The sequence below is a fragment of the Rhinolophus ferrumequinum genome, chromosome 25 (assembly GCF_004115265.2).
Source record: "Rhinolophus ferrumequinum isolate MPI-CBG mRhiFer1 chromosome 25, mRhiFer1_v1.p, whole genome shotgun sequence".
Classification (NCBI taxonomy): domain Eukaryota; kingdom Metazoa; phylum Chordata; class Mammalia; order Chiroptera; family Rhinolophidae; genus Rhinolophus; species Rhinolophus ferrumequinum.
Genome location: NC_046308.1, coordinates 25,948,120 through 25,965,843, shown reverse-complemented (window position 1 = coordinate 25,965,843; position 17,724 = coordinate 25,948,120). Strand labels below are relative to the sequence as shown.

The following is a 17,724-nucleotide window of genomic DNA, read 5'->3' as shown; positions in this document are numbered from 1 at the left end:
AAGGGGGAATTAAAGATTCCTTTCAAGTTAAAGTACTGTTGCATGGACATTAAGATGGCGTTTTTTTTTTAATTATTGAACATGTTTCTCAAAGGGAATATGTACAAGTTTCCAGGTGGTAAAATTAAGTCAGCTTTTTCAGAAGTCAAAATATACTACTAAAGAACAAAGTTTAAAATCTAAGCCTATTTTTAGGATGATTCTTTAATACCAACTGATAAGGGAAAGGCTTATATCGATAAAATCAAAGTCAAGACAGCAAAATCACTATTAAAGTTACCATAAACCAAGAGTTTATACATGAATTCACCATTATCGGTTAATCCTTCTTCCTCCTGATTTATTGGATGAAAAGTTTTGACCTGATGGTTTCAGAAAAACTTTTCACTATTTCATCAGTTGCTTAAAATAATGCTATTTTTAGTTTTTAGCTTGCCTTGTTGGAGTCATATCATTCTTGTAGAGCTTTTGGGTCTCTCCTGAAGTATCTACTTACTTCTTTTGTATCATTGATCAAAAAAAAAAAAAAAAATCTCATCTGGAGCACACCGGAGTAACAATATTTATTTTCTTCTTGAAATTGTGCTCCCCGGAACCCACCTTTTCGGACTGTGCTGCAAAGCTATTAACAGAATCTCATCTCCGCACTCTTATTTCCACTGTTCCATGTTTGGTTGGATGTTTAAATTGGTCATCTATTTCTTGTATTTTTCACTTTGATAGATTTTTCAAGTAACTTTTTCAGAATAGCTGAATGGAAAGCAAACAGTGCCTTTATTTTGTCATTAATCACTAGTATCGTGCGGGGATTCATGCAGGGTCTCTGGTCCCGCTCCCCACATAAGAACGCAGGACATGGTGAGCCAAAACGGAACACCAACAGAGCTATAGATAGGGGAGGCATGCCACTATATTCTCACTGGCAGCCAGGTGAGGCACACACTCGAAGTAGGATCCACACAATCTGCAATCCGCCATCCACTTCTCTGCCTGCCAACCAACCAACCAACGCAGCCACGGCAGTTACATCAGCAGCCAATTGGCCAACCGGCTACAGCCAACCACCACGCGAGCCAGCACCCCCCACGCAAGGCCGAGAGCCTGGACACTGCTCTCTGGGACTCTGTCCCCACAACTAGCATAGCTGGGTTTAGAATTATAGGAACAAAACTGGCACCGACCCAACCCATACACACAGGAGCACGGATTAAAGCACATTTTCAAGGCTTTGCAATTTTCCTTCTATTACCGAGTGTTGTTCTTGAGAAATCTAACGCCAGTGTGAGTCATATTCCTTTGTAGGCAACCTATTTTTCCGATACATTTTTTTGTTAGCGATCCCTTTTGTGGTTTTATGGGTTTTGGTTTGTTGTTTTCATTTTTCTTGCTCTGCACTTGTCAGTCCCTTTTTATCTGCAAACTCCAATTTTCATCATCAGTGCAGGAAATTTTTTATTGTCTCCAGTTTTCTGTTATTTTCTGAAGTTGCTATTAGACAAATGTTGGATTTGATACTTGGATACCTGCATTAACTTTTTCCATGTCTTCATCTTTGTGCTCTATGTTCTGGGAGATTTCAATTTTATCTTACACTTCTCTCATTTAGCCTTCTTGATGTCACTTTTATAAGCCATCTCATTTTATTTCTATAACTGCTTTAATTTACAAGAACTTTCCTATTTTGTCCCTTTATTACAATAATCTGTTCTTACTTCATGGATGCAATGGCTTCCCAAATTTCTGTGAAAGTAGTTATTAGAACTTTTACTTTGCTTCCAGAATCACATTTCTTCCAGGACCCATGATCTGTATGTGTATTTTGAAAAAGTTCCAGAGATGCTTCTGATGCTGATCCACGGTTAAGAATTACTTATCTAAATGGTCAAATGCTCACTGTTTTTCCCTAGGTCTGAAAACACTACATAACATTTAAATTTGACAGAGAATGAGTAAAATAAAAATGAGGCTGAACATCTGGCCAAATCTCTTCATTCTACTCAAAGATTCTCTGAATTCCAATGTCTTATTCTAGGTTGAGACCTGTGGAAAATAGTAGCTATTTGAACACAAAGTTTTTAAAAATTTGCGTGGTCACTTTTGTCAGTCCTCCTCACTATACTGTTAGGTCCAAGTGGGCAGTACCCCTTTCTGGTTCATCCTTGAATCCTCAGTGCCTTGCAGTGCCAGATGGAGATGGCACTCAAATGCTTATCTGTTCTGCCACTTGAACCTTTACTGGTTCTGAGGACTAACTTTAGGCCCATCCAAAGTATTCCACCGATGTAGGGCTCACGTTGTTCAAAAGGCCTAAGTTAACACTGACCTGAAGTCAGCTTCCTTTCAAACCTCTGTGGGTCATATACATGTAATTGTTAGCGCGGGGGGTGGGGTGGGGGAGAGTGAGATAACTACTGAACAAACTAAATGTCTCTTCCATTGTACTGCTGATGAACTGATAACCTTTACCAGTTAACTCATTACAGGTAAACACGTGTATAGAAGTTGAATAAATGTCCTATTTCTATAATCAGAAAATAAATATAAGTAGATGAAAAATGGACAGTGAACAACTATAGATGCCCTTTTATTGCCAGCTGTTATCCTTTTAAGGTGATTCACAAACCTCTAACCATTAGTTGCTCTCTTCTGGGTTTGTCCCAGTTCTTAAACTTTATCTTGCTTCTTGGCCCTTAAGAATTGCAAAGCAATTAACGAGTCAGCTCATGAATCTGTTCATTTCAAGGTTTCCAGCAGACTTGACTTACCTTCCCCAGGTCTGAAATATCCATTTTCTAAGTCTTCCAGAGTTGCTATAATGGACAACTTTGCTCTGGAGAGGATAAAAGGGTAGTGTTTTGAACTACGTATACCTTTCCAAACTGTCATGTCTATCACTGAAAAGAACGTTTGTGAACATGATTCCTTAGATCCTACTGGTTGCATGATTAAAACTCAAGCTCTTTCGTTGTCATCTTTAGTGATGTGATCTCCCTTGTTTTCAGTTACCAGTAATCTGCCTCAAACTGCCATTCTGAACTTGACAAAAATGGAGCCTACCCTCCCTTTGATCCCAATTTCCTAACTGCCCTCAGTGTCCAGACCCTAGTGAAAAAGATATTTACACTGCTCTTGTTTACATATCTCATTTGAAATCATTACCAAATTTCTATTGTAGATATATCACAAGCCTAGCCTCTCAGTTACACTAATAAAATTGCATATTCCTCACTTCCAATCACTTAAACTTGAAGCATTTTCTATAGGTAGGCATAGTGCTGGATAAAATCACGTGCCTCTATCCACTCAACCTCCCTCACCCTTCAAAACAACAGCTTAGTTGGTACACATAACAAGTTTAAGGTAGCAAAAATGTAGCCACTGAAATAAGCTAATTTTAAACATTTAATTGTACATAAGGTAATCAGTGATCAGTTACAAGCTGATGAAATTCTGAAATCTTTTCAAACCACCCCCACAGCAACTTGGCAGTTCTCGGCAATACTACTGACAAATGACCAGAGATGTCACAGAGTACTGGAAGTACCGTTTCCCCGAAAGACCTAGCCGGACAATCAGCTCTAATGGGTCTTTTGGAGCAAAAATTAATATAAGACCGGGTCTTATGTTAGATATATTATATAAGACCCAGTCTTATAGGAAAATAAGACTGGGTCTTATATTAATTTTTGCTCCAAAAGACGCATTAGAGCTGACTGCAGCTAGGTCTTATTTTTGGGGAAACATGGTACAAGGTGTGATCACAAAATACGGTGAATGTTTAAATAAAAATTTATTACAGTAAAAGACACATTGCAATGAATCCCCCTCAAATACTCCCCCTTGCTTCGAACACTTATCCCACTGTTCTGAAGCAGTTCTGAAAGTCCTCTTTCATGTCTTTAGTTGCGCTGTCATGGTTGCCTCAATGTCCTGAATTGATTCAAAACATTTTCCTTTCATTATCATTTTGACTTTGGGAAAAGATCCAGAAGTCGCACAGTGCCAAATCCAGTGAATAAGGTGGATGAGGACATACTGTAATGTTTTTATTTGACATTACATACCAGAAGTGATTGCCGTACCAGAAGTGAAGTGTGACATGGAACATTGTCATGATGGAGGATGAAGTAGACACAAAACAGGACTTCCAGAACTGTTTCAGAAAGTGGCAAGAACTATGGGATACGTGTGTTTAAAGCGAGGGGGAGTATTTTGAGAGGGATTAAGGGAAATGTGTCTTTTACTGTAATAAATTTTAATTTAAACATTCACCATATTTTTCAATCACAACTCATAAATCTTATTTTAAATGTATTTTTACAATTTTTTGTGCACAAGCTGAAAACTGCTTACCTCCAAGATGCACACTATTTTAAAATCTTCTGCACCTTGAACTTGGTTTATATCTCCAAGCAGTGATTTTTTAAACCCTTAAATTTTGTGTTGTATATAGTAAAGATTTCTGTTAACCAAATGTCTCATCTCTTCCCTAAGGAGAATGTTCAGTACCCTGAAATCTAGAGGGATCTCTCCCTTCACAAATAAACAGGGGAGATGTACATAGAGACTTTAAAACAACTCAACAATCCTAAATTCTTTCCAAGATGTTAACATGATCATAATCACATAATCCAAACTTCCTCGGGGAACATTTTTCAGGACTAATCTCTCAAAAAACTATAACCAAATTTATCCAAGACAAAGTCCTGGGTTCCCTGAACACATTTCCCGAGGTGATGATTTATAAATTCAACCATTACACATTTGTGGGAAACCAGGAGCTCATGTTTAATTGTGACATTTTAAAATTGTACAAGTGTTTGGACATCTGTCCCCTCCCCCCCATATTTAGTCTCTTGAAAATGACGGAAAACACCAACCAATCACAGGTTTAATGGGTTTAATAAGTTTACCCCTTCAGTTCCTATTTGCAGCACCCAATATTCTTTTGAAACACCAGACAGACCCGACAGCGGCCGACAGTAAATTTCAGACCTCCAGAGCTTAGAGGTTCAGGTTCTCTGAGCATTCTGTGTTGCAGTGGCACTTGTCCAAAACTGGTACCTCCCTGTAGTTGGGGAACTTTAAATGTACCAGTGAAAAAAGCTTTTTCCCCTTCAAGGGGAAGAAAAATCACTCCTCAAAACCCAGCAGATCTGGCTGTGAGGTCTTGCCTCCTGTTCCATCTCTTCAGGCTTGTTTTTTTGCAGTGGAGCAAGAGACCAAAATCTAACCTGAGTTACAAGAAACAAGACAGTGATGGCTATAAAGGGAGTGACCAGGAGCAACTGAAATACTCCTTTACCTCCCCCATCCAATATATGTGCTTCACAGAAAAACAACAAAAACAACAGGTCCACAAAATACAACAGCTAGAATTACAAAATCCATTCATCCGAGAGTAGTGGAAGGCAGGAAGGGGAGGTAGAAGGGTAAATGGCACAGGGAGAAAAAGTATTCAAATCAGTCCAGGCACAGGGGCTGGCAAATGCTAGAAAAGAGCTGCAGAAAAACCTGTGGTCCTTTCAGACTCACGGGTGTTAAAAATCCACATACTGATGTCAGAAAGATTGTGCCTTACGTGCACAAGAGACAAAAATCCCAATTCCTCAGAGAGAGAAGGGAATATGCAGAGGGCCCTTGGCATAGCATAGTGGGTCCTGCCTTCCCTGGTGGGGGAGGTGAAAAGGAAAGAGCTGCACAGCTTCCTTCCAATCCCACTCCTCCCCTGGGTGGCAGGTGTCTCAGTGGCCTGCAGCAGCCTTCAGTTTGGCAGGAGACGGATGTGGTGAAGGGAACTTCTCTGCAGAGGTTGAGCTACTCAGTGCAGACTGCAGGTAGACCGTCTTGTGGAAAAGTCTGTTGCTTAAGAAAACCACCAAGGAAAAGAGGCGCAACTGGAAAAGGCTAAAAGACAAGAGACCCAGTTTGTTAGATCCCAAGTTGATCAGAATTATCTGACAAATTTGATATGACATGGGAAAATAAGACAACTGAAATTTGATCAAGGAAGTACAAATATTAGACACGTGGATTAAACAGGCAGCAACTAAAGAACACGCTGGGTCCTGTTGATGTCACGAGTGCAATGGAATCACCACCATTTGAAGTATCGCAGCTTAATGGAAATAAAGTTATATTTCAGATTAATTCTGATTAGAGAAGTACTTTTTTCTATAGCTGACTTCAGGCACAAACTTCAAGCTATGTTTGAAGACATCATATGCTGTATGTGTTTCATTTAAGACAGTTTCAAGAGAAAGTCAATTACCCTACTAAGACACACACAGTATTACTGGACCGAAAGAGCATGCAAAAACCTAAAACAGAGCTGACATTCCTAATATGTGTACCCTCATTGACTTACATTGATCAAAGATTAATTGAGCTTTTCTTTGAAGTGATAAAGCTTTTGGAGTGCTAGTATTACTGCTCAAGATTCATTTTAAAATACTTTGTTTTACTATCAATAAACTCATGTAGCCAAATCACAGGGCCCTAATACTTTTTTAAAAAGTTGATCACTCTTACAAAAATGAGCTTAATTACAAGTGTTTACAAGTGCCTTATTCACCCAATTGTTAAAATTTTAAAAATATGTATAATAGCATCAATTTTTGAAATATTTACATATATACATAACATTTATATACATATATACATTTATACATATATATACCGTGTTATATTATATAAGATTATATTATATAAGACCTGGGCTTATTTTACTATAAGCCCAGGTCTTATATTAATTTTTGCTCTAAAAGACGCATTAGAGCTGACTGTCCGGCTACGTCTTATTTTCGGGGAAACACGGTATATATATACATATATATATACACATATATAAATATGTATATATATATGTATATATATATGGGGGGGTGCCAAAAAAATGTATACAAGTGGACACTTTGGTCAATGTTGCTCAAGCAGTAGTTCGCTGTAATCAGAAGTGTCTGGATATTGATGATAACCACTTTGAGCACCTCTTGTAATTGCAGAAGTCAAACGTGACTTGTATTCATCTTTTGTTATCGGTATATATTGAGTATTACAATTTTAATAGTTTTTTCCTTAAAATGCGTATGCATGTTTTTGGTACCCGCTGTATATCACTTACTACCCTTTGGCTAAAAATGGTTAATACTTACTATGCTTTGCCAGGGGTCTTTGCTTCATTGGCGCTGATAATGAATAAAGGAAAAAGGATAGAGAAGAGGCAGCCACTGTGAGAAAAGAAAGAAGGAATTAGTCACCTTCATAATAGCCATGACTTTAGAGAAGATATGAGAAGCCCAAAACTCCTTTGCCTCCAGTGCTAACATGGTGGCTTGATAAACCCTTAATAAATCAAACACATTTTTTTTAAAAAAAAGGCATTTTTCTTGGCACTGACTATGTTTAACACTGCTCCAGGAGGCAACATAGAAGAAGGAATATGGCACATAAAATCCTGCAGACTAGATGTTAATACTAACTGACAAATGTCTATGACTATCTTTTGAGGAGAAAAATCCTACTGACTCCCTAAAGGCCAATAAGAATGTAGGATGGCTAGCACAGAACCAGGCATCCAGAAGGTACTTCTACAATGCATATTTGTTCTAGTTCTCTTCCAGTCCCTCCAACCAAATTACCTGATAATGTATGAGGACTGCATTGCTGTGAGGAAAGCCAAAGGCAAACCAAATCCGAAGTAGTAAGGCCAATTCCTCTCTATGTTTGACAACCGCTGGTGCATTTCAATTCCTAAAACAAGGAGCCAATACAATTAAAATTCTTACTTCCTTTTAGCAAAATGACTACTGTGGTCAAATTATTTGAGGTTTGAGTTTTAGATACAGGTCAGCCATTTAGAACACATCTAAAGAATGTAATTCAGAATTGTCCAAATCTGATATGAAGCTTCTATGCAAAATTTTTATAATTTAATAATCACAATTCAAAGCTGGCAAGCTAAGTGAATTATGAATTACAACACACACAAAAAAAAGAATTACAACTAATCCTTTGTCAGGATTATTCTTGAACAAAGCAAGGTATCATGTAAAAAGGCCGCCATCCTATAGAAATTAACCTCTTTCTACCATACACACCCAGACAAATATGCCAAAGGCTTTTAAAATATCCAAAAGAATCTGAATGCACTGACGTCAAATTAATTTCTCTAATTCAGAATAACTCGTGCTCATTTATGCCATCTTAGGGCTCAGTCACAGCGACATCACATTTAGCACCATAAAGGTAATGCTACACTGCTGTACCTTCAGCATCAAGGTTAAGGGTTAAATCCCCTAAGCCAAAGGTAAATTCCCTCTTGCTAAAGAGGCTACTTCCTTCCAAAGATGGTTTGCCAAGGGCCTAAGCATTGAATAGTCTTAAGAAGTCTACTTAGCAGCAGCATTTCCCAACTGGGCCTCCAAGTTTTGAGTTTCTTTAGATGGACTTACCTTTATTGAACCAACGATATTCAAAGCAGTATAGTGAGTAGAGAAGAGACATATGCAGGAGACTAACCAGCTGACCAACAAGATGGATGGGAAAGAGACTCACAAACATCCCCTGAAGAACAAACATGGAAAATCTTACTTCCAAAGCTTCAGAGACCTAACATTGTTCACCTGCCACTCTGAGGCATCACTCTCTGCTTAGATAGCTGTACAGTTGCTTCTCAAGTTTCTGAATAGCAGGAAAGTGGAAAATGCCCAGCGTGGTAGGGAAGAACAGCTATATTCATGTTTCTTATCATTTTGTGACTTTTAAATTCTCTAGTTGTTTCTATGAAAAAAATGATTTAAAAACCATTACCTGAAATAAAGCATATCTGCCCCAGTATAAATGCAAATGCAATACCCTGTTGTCTTTGTGAAGCTCCCTCTAGTGAACTTTTTTTTTTTGAATCTGCCTGTGTGTGTGTGTGCCCAAAAGGCCGGTCTCACCTGGATGAGGAAAAGAGCCTGCAGCAGAAGGTTGAAGAGCATGTCAGCAATGATTTTGCTGACACTAGGGAATGGGTGAGGCTTCCTCCCTGATACCTCGAATGCCAGATCAGCTATATCCTGCAAACAGAGGAAGTAGCTCACCAAAAAAGGAATTAAGTGGCCTTAATATCCATCCCCAAAGCTAAGGCCCCCAATCTACCCTTAGACCTGCCAGGTGAGAAAAGTCCCTGGACATCTCGCAATGAGATGCTTTGGTGACCTGAGATAATAATTCCATTTTACAAAAGCACAAAGATCACCCCCTGGCTGCTGGACCAAGAAAGGTTAAGGCTGTGAAATGGCTCCCTACATGGCCACTAACTTCACAAGCTGAAACTGCCACCTGTCAACCCACCATGCTATAGGACCCAGTCTCCATTCTGCCCAGGACCTACTTGAAACCAAATGGCATTCACAACTTTGCTAAGCACAAACAGGGGGAGCACCCAAAGAGCACTGAAAATTGACGTGAGGAAGAATTCCAGCCATGACCAAACATCTCCATGTAGTGACGGGTCACCTGAAAAAGGGGAAAAGAGTTATCAGTTTAACTGGAGAAATGGAAAACCAGAAGCGCAAACCCCTAGTTTGTGACTATCTGCCCTCTCCTTGACCCCACACATACCATCTTTGTCTCTTGCCGGCACATCACTATGCCTTTTTCACAGTCTTATTCTCTACAGACACACCAAATTCTGGCCACAACTCTAGTTCAGAGTAGCCATAGACATGTGCTGCTTACCTTAAGACAAACCTGCTTACCTGGTGGCAGTATACAACACGCAGGAAACTACCCATGTTTAAATCCTAGCTCTGCCATTTACTAACGGTTTAACCTTGGTAACTAAAATGTTATTTATAACTAATACCCACTCAAAGGGTTGTTGAAAGGTTTGAGTTAAAAACATCCCAAGCTCCGACTACATACAAAGTGTTCAATAAACTGAAGGAAACGGGAAACAATCTCCCAGCTCCATCCCAGGCAGACAGCACTGTATGTACTTACCAATAATTTGGGCAGTTACTGACTGAAGCACAGGAATAAACACTCGATAAAACAAGAGGAGACTGAGCTAAAGGAAAGAAGCAATAAGGTAAACATTAAAAGCCCTCTTTAAAACATGAGTTCCAAGTTTCAGTGTAATTTGTTTTCCAGATAGAGGTTTCTTTTATAAATTAGAAGGCCTGAAGGAGCACCAAAATTGGACCCATTTCTATTCCCAATACTCCAACTCAGAGTTACAGACCTGACAATGCCTATAAAAATAGTAAAATTTTTGGAGGCATAGTAGAACATTTCAAATAGTATTCAGGACAAAATACAGGATTATATTAAGTACACAGTAATATTGTATTAATTAGAGCTAACACCTGAAAATATCTGTGAAATGTTTAAATTAAGGAAACCTGATTTATGCTGAGTTCTAAATCAAAGGAAAAATTTAACTACCTGTTCTTCAAAGTACTCAAATTTCACTTAAGGCCTTATTGGTCCTGTTAATTGTAGGCAATCTTTTCTGGTGTGGATCTCAACAGATATCAATTCTAGTAGATTGCTACGACCAGATGAGAGGAGAATCTTGCCCTTGTCCATCTGTCCTTCCCCTCTGATCCCCCTCTTAGCCAAACTGCCCAGGCAATATTAAGAGAAACTGTTACCTATAACATTAAAACTTGTGAATAAGTCATTTTCTAAGAAAAATAAAAGTGTATATTCAGAGCTATCCCTTTATTTACATACAAGTGTTCTCTGCACTTGAATAAAATCACTGCAGTTGCACAGAACCCTGAGTTATGGTCTTACCTATGTATCAGCAGGTGAAAAGCTACTTGTCTCAGTTTAAAGACAACAGTTGAGAACTATGAACATAGCAAAAATGTGAAAATGCTTATAAGGCACCTGGAATTTGATGAAAAAGAACTCACCCAAAATACTCCACCATTCCAAGCGCAGCACTGGAAAATTCTACTAACAATACGCGGCTCACTGGAAGAAGACCACATATATTTAGCTTACAAGGCATACAGGTCATTTCCATATTGTCATTCAGTAGCTCTCCATTTTATATCATTCATTGGTTTTATTTTTCCAGCACCCACTGTTCTCCCAATGTTCTCCTAATGTCAATGAGAAAAGGCTAAAAGTATTTCTAGAGAAGCAGCTTTTCTTAAAACAAAAGATTTATTTTCTAAAATCCAAGATTGGAGAAGATTAAAGAGGATGTCTGAAGTTCTATCAATCAATAAATCCACATAGGCTCTCCTAGAAATATCTATCAATCCAAGTAATTTTTTTGTGGTTCTCTATTCACCATTCTGATTTTTTTTGTTTAAATACCATGACATTTGAACAAGGATTATTGCAAGACCCTAGTTTAATTCAATGTATGTATTAGGGGAGTGGGGAATCACTTATAACATTTTGGGGGGAGAAAGTATAAAAAATAATGGGGTGCTAAAAGTCCAAGTCACTACACTACGTAGGGTCTTAATTGTATACTAAGGATCAGTCACTTCCTAAAGTGCCCTCTGGAAGGGAGCTTAGACTGTTCTCACACCAGCCTCCACTCCTTACCTCTCTTGCTTCCTCTCTATGCTCTGGGCTCTCCTCTGTGCCAGGACACTACTTGCCCTTCTTCGACGCTGCTCCTCTCTCTTTTGCTGAATTCGAGCATCTAGCTTTGAGATGGTACAAATTCCCCAGATGGAGTCTTTGATTCCCTATAGACAAGAGTATTATTATTTTTTATTAGTTTCAGGCATAAAGAACAACACAGTGATCGTACATTTACATAACTTACAAAGTGATCACCCCAACAAGTCTACTTCCCACCTGACACTGTACGTAGTTATTAGAACATTATTGACTATATTTCCCATGCTGCACTACATGTCCCCATGGCTATTTTTGTTAATTATAGTTGACATTCAGTAATATTTTATATTAGTTTCTGGACGAGAGTATTTTTAAAGAGGGAAGATTATGGATAAGGGAATATTTTCCAAAATTACATACAGTAAAGTAAAATCACAATGGAAACCACTGTATTTATTTTGCTACATGACTTAAGGGAACCTTGATTTTTTTTTATTCTGAAATAATTCCCAATTTGCGGAAGAGTTGCAAAAATGGAGAACTTCCTAATACCCTTTTCTCCAGGTTCACCAGATTAATGTTTTGTTACATTTATTATTTCCATATACACACATTTTTCCTGAATCATTTGAGAGGAGGTTGCTATGATCATTTCCCTTTACTTCTCCCTAAACTTTACTTCAGTGTGTTATTTCCCAAGAACAATGGTATGTTTTATATAACCACAAGAGTTATCAATTCAAGAAATTTAATATTGAAATACTTTACAGTCCATATTCCATTTTTTCTATTTGCCCCAATAATGCCCTCTATCTCATTTTTACCCATCAAGTATCAAAATTCAGTTCAGAATCACATATTGTACTTACTTTGTCATGTCTCTTTAGTCTCCTTTACTCAGGAACAGCTCTTTAGTCTTTTTGAAATATGTAGGCCAATTATTTTGTGGTATTCCCTCAATTTCGGTTTGTTTCCTCATGATTAGACCCAGGTTTCACAGTTTTGGCAGGAATATCACATAAGAGATGGTGTGCACTCCAAGGTATAACATCCAGAGGCACGTGATGTCTATCTATCCTTGCTACTGACGCTCATTTTACATACTCAGTCAAGGTGTTATCCAGCTTCTCTACTGTATGATTGCAAAATATCCCCTTTGCAACTAATAAGTAATCTATGGGCAGACACTTCTGAGACCATCTAAATACTCTGCTGAAGTTCTCTCCCCTAGATTTAGCATCCATTCACAATTTTTACCCAAACCAATCTTGAATAACATGGTTGCAATACAGTGGTTTGCCAATCCCTCCACACTTATTAATACTATAAAGCCAAGTTACTGACCTCCCCTATACTCTTCCAATATCAATCAAAAGCCTACAGTATGATCAATATCCTTTACTAAATTAGTGATACAAGGATAAATTAAACATTGGTCTCTAGAAAGGACCAAGGCTGGACCAAGGTTGGTGAAAGACACAAATAACTACTGTAAAAATATGAGAAGCTGTAGGAAAAGAATACACCAATAAGACAGAAACAAACAACATGGTACTGTAGCTGCAGGAGAACGTCCTTAAAGAATGTATGATGGGGAGAGGGTCGTTAAGTCAGTGACAGAGGCACTTGCCAAATATATTGGAAGAGCTCCAATAGCAGAAAGGTTACTGTTTGCTACAAACACCAGAACTGCCTATCATTTAGTTCAGGGACTGAATTCACTCATCTACCCACGCGCACACTAAGTATCTTCAATGAGTTGGACATTGGCCATATGGAAATGCTCAAGAACCATAACTTAGGAGGAAAAGTATACAAGTAAACAAAAAATGATAGTTAAAATAAGTGCCACAACACTTTTATGGCCAAAGTAGACTGGTGGCACGTGGGTATTCGACTTTGTGAAGCAGCAGCAAAAAATTTAAAACAGCATTCTGGAAGCAATGGTGAACCTGGACTTAAGGACGGCATTTCTACCTATTGTTATGGACTAAAACAATTTTAGACATAATTGCCAGGATACAGAGAAATGAGCAAGTTTATGAACTCCTCACTGACAGGAGCACAAATTGGCACAGTGTGCACTTAAGCTTTTACCTATGAGAACTTTTTAGTCTTATTTTGCTTTTAACTTCTAAATTTTCCACAAATAATTATATATTTAAGACAGTTAAATTCAAATGGTTGAGAGCCTAGTACGTGCTGAATGATGACAGGATCCCCACCCTCTGAGACATTTATAGTCTTGTGGGGCAGACATGCACGTAAAGTAGACATTGTAGAACTGATCCAGGGTTGAAATTTTATCACACAAGATGGCAAGACAAGGAGGTAAAGGTATTAAAAGTAGATCACATTACATGAAGTCTCTTTGGCCCTTCTAAGGCTCCTTTGATTCCCCTTTAATTCCAAAGTAAAATTTTAAACATCCCCACTGAGGAGCACCAACCCCCACCCCACCCAACCCCTGCCCCACCCAATCAGAAAAGGCCTCTCTCCTGCTCCCAGGAGTATAGCTACAGGGGCTACAACTAGGTCATTAGACCTCAGACAGCCACTACAACAGAATTTTATGCTATTGGAAATCTGGGTGACTTAGGACCTAACAGATCTTTATGGGATACTTTCCTAGAGCACCATCATCACCACCATGTAGAATAGGGGGTGAGGGGGAAGTTCTCTAATGTAAATCTAAATGTAGTTTAGGTAATAGTAGTGTACCAATGTTCATTGCTTAGTTTTGACCAATGTATCACAGTTACAGAAGATGTTAACATTAGCAGAAACTGGTAAAGGATACAGGGGAACTCTCTACCACCTTGCAAGTTTTCGGTAAATTTAAAATTATTCCAAAATAAAGTTTAAAAAAAAAAAAAAGAAAGGCTCTGGAACCAAGTTGACCAGGGTTCTGATACTAGAGACATTCACTAGACGGGTCTACCACCTCTGCAAGATGCAGGGTAATAACTATCTCTTGAGTGGTGTCGATTAGAATGGAAACCTGTATGTGAAAGACCCAACAAATGATATAAATTCCAAAACACCTAAAGGATTCCCTAGCCAGTTCCTGTAGCAAAAGGATCAAGAATGGCTCAATGTACTCACCCTGGCAAGGTCCTGGAGAAAGGTTTTGACACTGTCAGCCATCTCTTCACCACCCAAACTACCAACCACACAGAGGAGAGAGAAGCATCTCAAAATCTTTCATCATGAAGGACCTGGAAACAGACGGAGCATAAAGGGGGAAAATATATTTATCTTAAAGATAATTTCATGTGCATTTCTGCATGATGCCATTTTCCACATACTCATATCTCTAACAGGAGTGCAGTAGATTCCAGCACTTAACATAGCTACTAACACAGTGAACTAAGTAAGGTTAAACCTGTAACTGCTGAAATCTGACATCAATTATTTTTTTAAATTGCTTATCATTCTTTCACTTTTACAGAGTAAATTGCTCTGGGATCAGTAGTTTCCTCTGTGCCTTGATGGTCCTAACTCCCCCCGACACACACACACATTCCAATATCTTCTTAAGTGAGATTTATGCTTGATGTATAACCTCAAACAATGGAATGAAAATATAAGAGCAAGATGAAAGTTCTCACAAAAATTACTAAATATGCATTTCATACACAGGACCCTCTGGCACACAGGTTAAGTTGAAGGTCTGATGTGAAATTTCCCACCAAGCCCTCCAAATAGGCCTCCATATGCTTTCCAATTTTAAATATGTAAAATATATGTTAAAATTTTTCAAAAATGTTATTAAGAACTCGAGATTCTAAAGTTCTCAAACCTGACTAAACCAATCTAGGGTATTCTCAATTGAAGAGAGAGATCATAATGACAGAATTTCACAGGCAGCTTGTATAAACCTCAAATTTCAAAACATAAGCACACTTTCCCTGACCTACAACCACTTTACCAAGCTGTACCTATTGACCCAACTGGACTACTGCCACCCAGAACTGAAAGAGCAGGGAATACACAGGAGCAAGGCAACTTGCACAACACAGTATGAACCATCTTCCCCTTAGTGAAATCCTACACAGATGCACTTATTTCAGGTGGAGAGTTTCTAGAATAAGAAACTTCCGTTTCTTATTAGAATTTCTCTTAGAATAAGAAACTTCCCACCTAAAAACAGCTCAGAGCATCATCATTGAGCATTTTACTATTCACCTTCCGTGCCAGGTGAATAGTAAAATGCTCAATGATGATACACAAGACACTAGTTTGTAAAAACTATCATGAATTCACTCTTAACCAGCTACTTCCTTATCTATAAATTAAAAGTATTAAAATCGTCATAGGTTTTTAAGCATAAAGTGCAATAACATGAAAAAAAAATTTCTCTATAAACATAATCCCAATACAGAATGAGCTCGCTTGGGAGTTTAAGGAAGCCAGTTACTTAGTCTGAACTTCTCCCAGGACAATGACAGGGAGCCTGAAGCATGTCAGTCCTAGTCCAGTGGAACAGCTGTGTTATTTGAATCATGGCCATCAACACCTGGCTTCTGCATGTACCAAGTGACAGGTTAACTACTGACCAAGAGCAGCCTTTGAAGGACAAGATCACGTCAATTTTTTACGGAAATCCTAGCGGCCTTCCTACAGGAATATTCGTTGAATTACCGGTTTGAAAGCTGAGGCATGGAAAAAAGTAACTTGCCACAACTTGTGCCCAGAGACTGAACAACGCAGGGGGAAACTTCCAACTGAGCAGGAAGGAAAGAAGATTCATCTGGTTCACATCATTTTACAGATGGAGAAACTGAGTCTCTGAAGTTCAATGGTTTGCCCAAGATTACAGCAAGTGAAAGACTACCGGGAACTTGAAAACCCTGGTGTTCTAACCCTCAGTCGGACTTTTTACTCCAGTTTCGCAAAGAGGATTGTTTACCCCGAGCATCCCATGGACAAAATGTCTCTTCATCCTGTCAATGCACCTGGCCACTAAATGCCTCACAGTCGTTAGAACTCAGGAGGCATCTACTGAGGCACAGCCCTGCCCTTTTCACTTCTAAGCCACTGACCCAAGTTTGGAAAGCAAGAAGCGGTCAGATCCACGCCAGGGGCAGGAAAGGTGAGCATCCTCCTCTCAGGGGCCCCCGGACTGGCTCCATGTCCGTCGGAAGCGTCTCCCGTACGTCCTCCGCAATTCCGACTGAAAACCACAGTCTCCCTCGGCAACGAGAGCTGGGCACCAGGCACGGAGCTGCTCACCTCAGTCACACGGGGATTAAGGACAGCGGCACCTGGGCATTCTCCCCAGGGCTGCGGCCTTGGGCCTGCTCCTGCCAGCACCTTCTGGCCGGGGGTCCCTCGCAGAGCCACTCCCTCAACCACACGACCCCACGCTCGGGCCCTGCTGGCCCTCGCTGCCCTAACCACACGCCCCTTACGCCCAGGGCCTTGCCGCGCCCCACGGGCCTGGCTCCGCCGAGCCTGCACCTACCTGGCAGCTCCGCCGCCTGGCTCCGGCCCAGGCCGGACCCTCGCCCACCGCGGTCGGCTCGGCTCCTCCGCGCCCGACCGCCGGCTGCCGCCAGGGCGCTCCCAGGGCCGAGGCGGCTGCGCCCACACTGGGCATGCCCGGGGCGCGCGGGGCGGTGGGAAGTCTGCGGGCTCAGAGCCCAGCCGCCCAGGGCGGAGGAGGCGGGGCCACGCGGCGCCCGCACTGGGCATGCCTGGGACGCACGGGGCAGTGGGAAGTCGGCTGGCGCCGAGCCACCAGGGGCAAAGGGGGCGTGGCCGCGGCTGCCGTGGACGCGGGCCTGAGCTGAGGGCGCACTGGGCAATGCCCCAGCTGCACCGGGCCGCTGGGAGGTCGGGCAGGCGCTGAATGAAGCCGCCCAAGTCGGGGGCGGAGGGCCACGTGGGGCGATGGAGTCTGGGAAATGCAGTCTGTCCACGGGGCCCGCGCACGTCCCGCACGGCGTCTGGGACGCCCAGGCTTCTCTGACCGCTTCCCCAATCCGCCCCTTCCTGATCCGTCATTCCTGTTCTTTGCCCTCCCCAATTTACTTCCGCAGGGTTGCTAGTCCTTTCGAAATCCTATGAAGCCTGACAACAAGAGACCAGTAAAATACAGAGGTCACCTTGGTTTGTTTGGTTCTGTAACCAAACGGTATG

The 17,724-nt window shown here is 40.5% G+C and overlaps 1 protein-coding gene across 2 annotated transcripts; it reads right to left on the bottom strand.

Moving 5' to 3' along the window:
• Positions 1 to 4,885: 4,885 nt before the first annotated feature.
• Positions 4,886 to 17,196, bottom strand: EI24 (EI24 autophagy associated transmembrane protein). 2 transcript variants are annotated; one of them, XM_033098337.1, is made up of 11 exons: positions 17,048 to 17,196; positions 14,686 to 14,798; positions 11,560 to 11,705; positions 10,911 to 10,971; positions 9,991 to 10,057; positions 9,380 to 9,504; positions 8,943 to 9,062; positions 8,454 to 8,565; positions 7,641 to 7,752; positions 7,155 to 7,229; positions 4,886 to 5,907 (listed from the first exon to the last, which is right to left on the bottom strand). In XM_033098337.1, the coding sequence occupies exons 2-11, from the start codon at positions 14,725 to 14,727 to the stop codon at positions 5,745 to 5,747; spliced, it is 1,023 nt and encodes a 340-aa protein (XP_032954228.1). In that variant the 5' UTR covers positions 14,728 to 14,798; positions 17,048 to 17,196; the 3' UTR covers positions 4,886 to 5,744. The 2 variants fall into 2 exon arrangements, with proteins under 2 accessions (XP_032954228.1, XP_032954229.1); XM_033098338.1 differs by lacking the exon at positions 17,048 to 17,196 and adding an exon at positions 16,626 to 16,761.
• Positions 17,197 to 17,724: the final 528 nt, after the last annotated feature.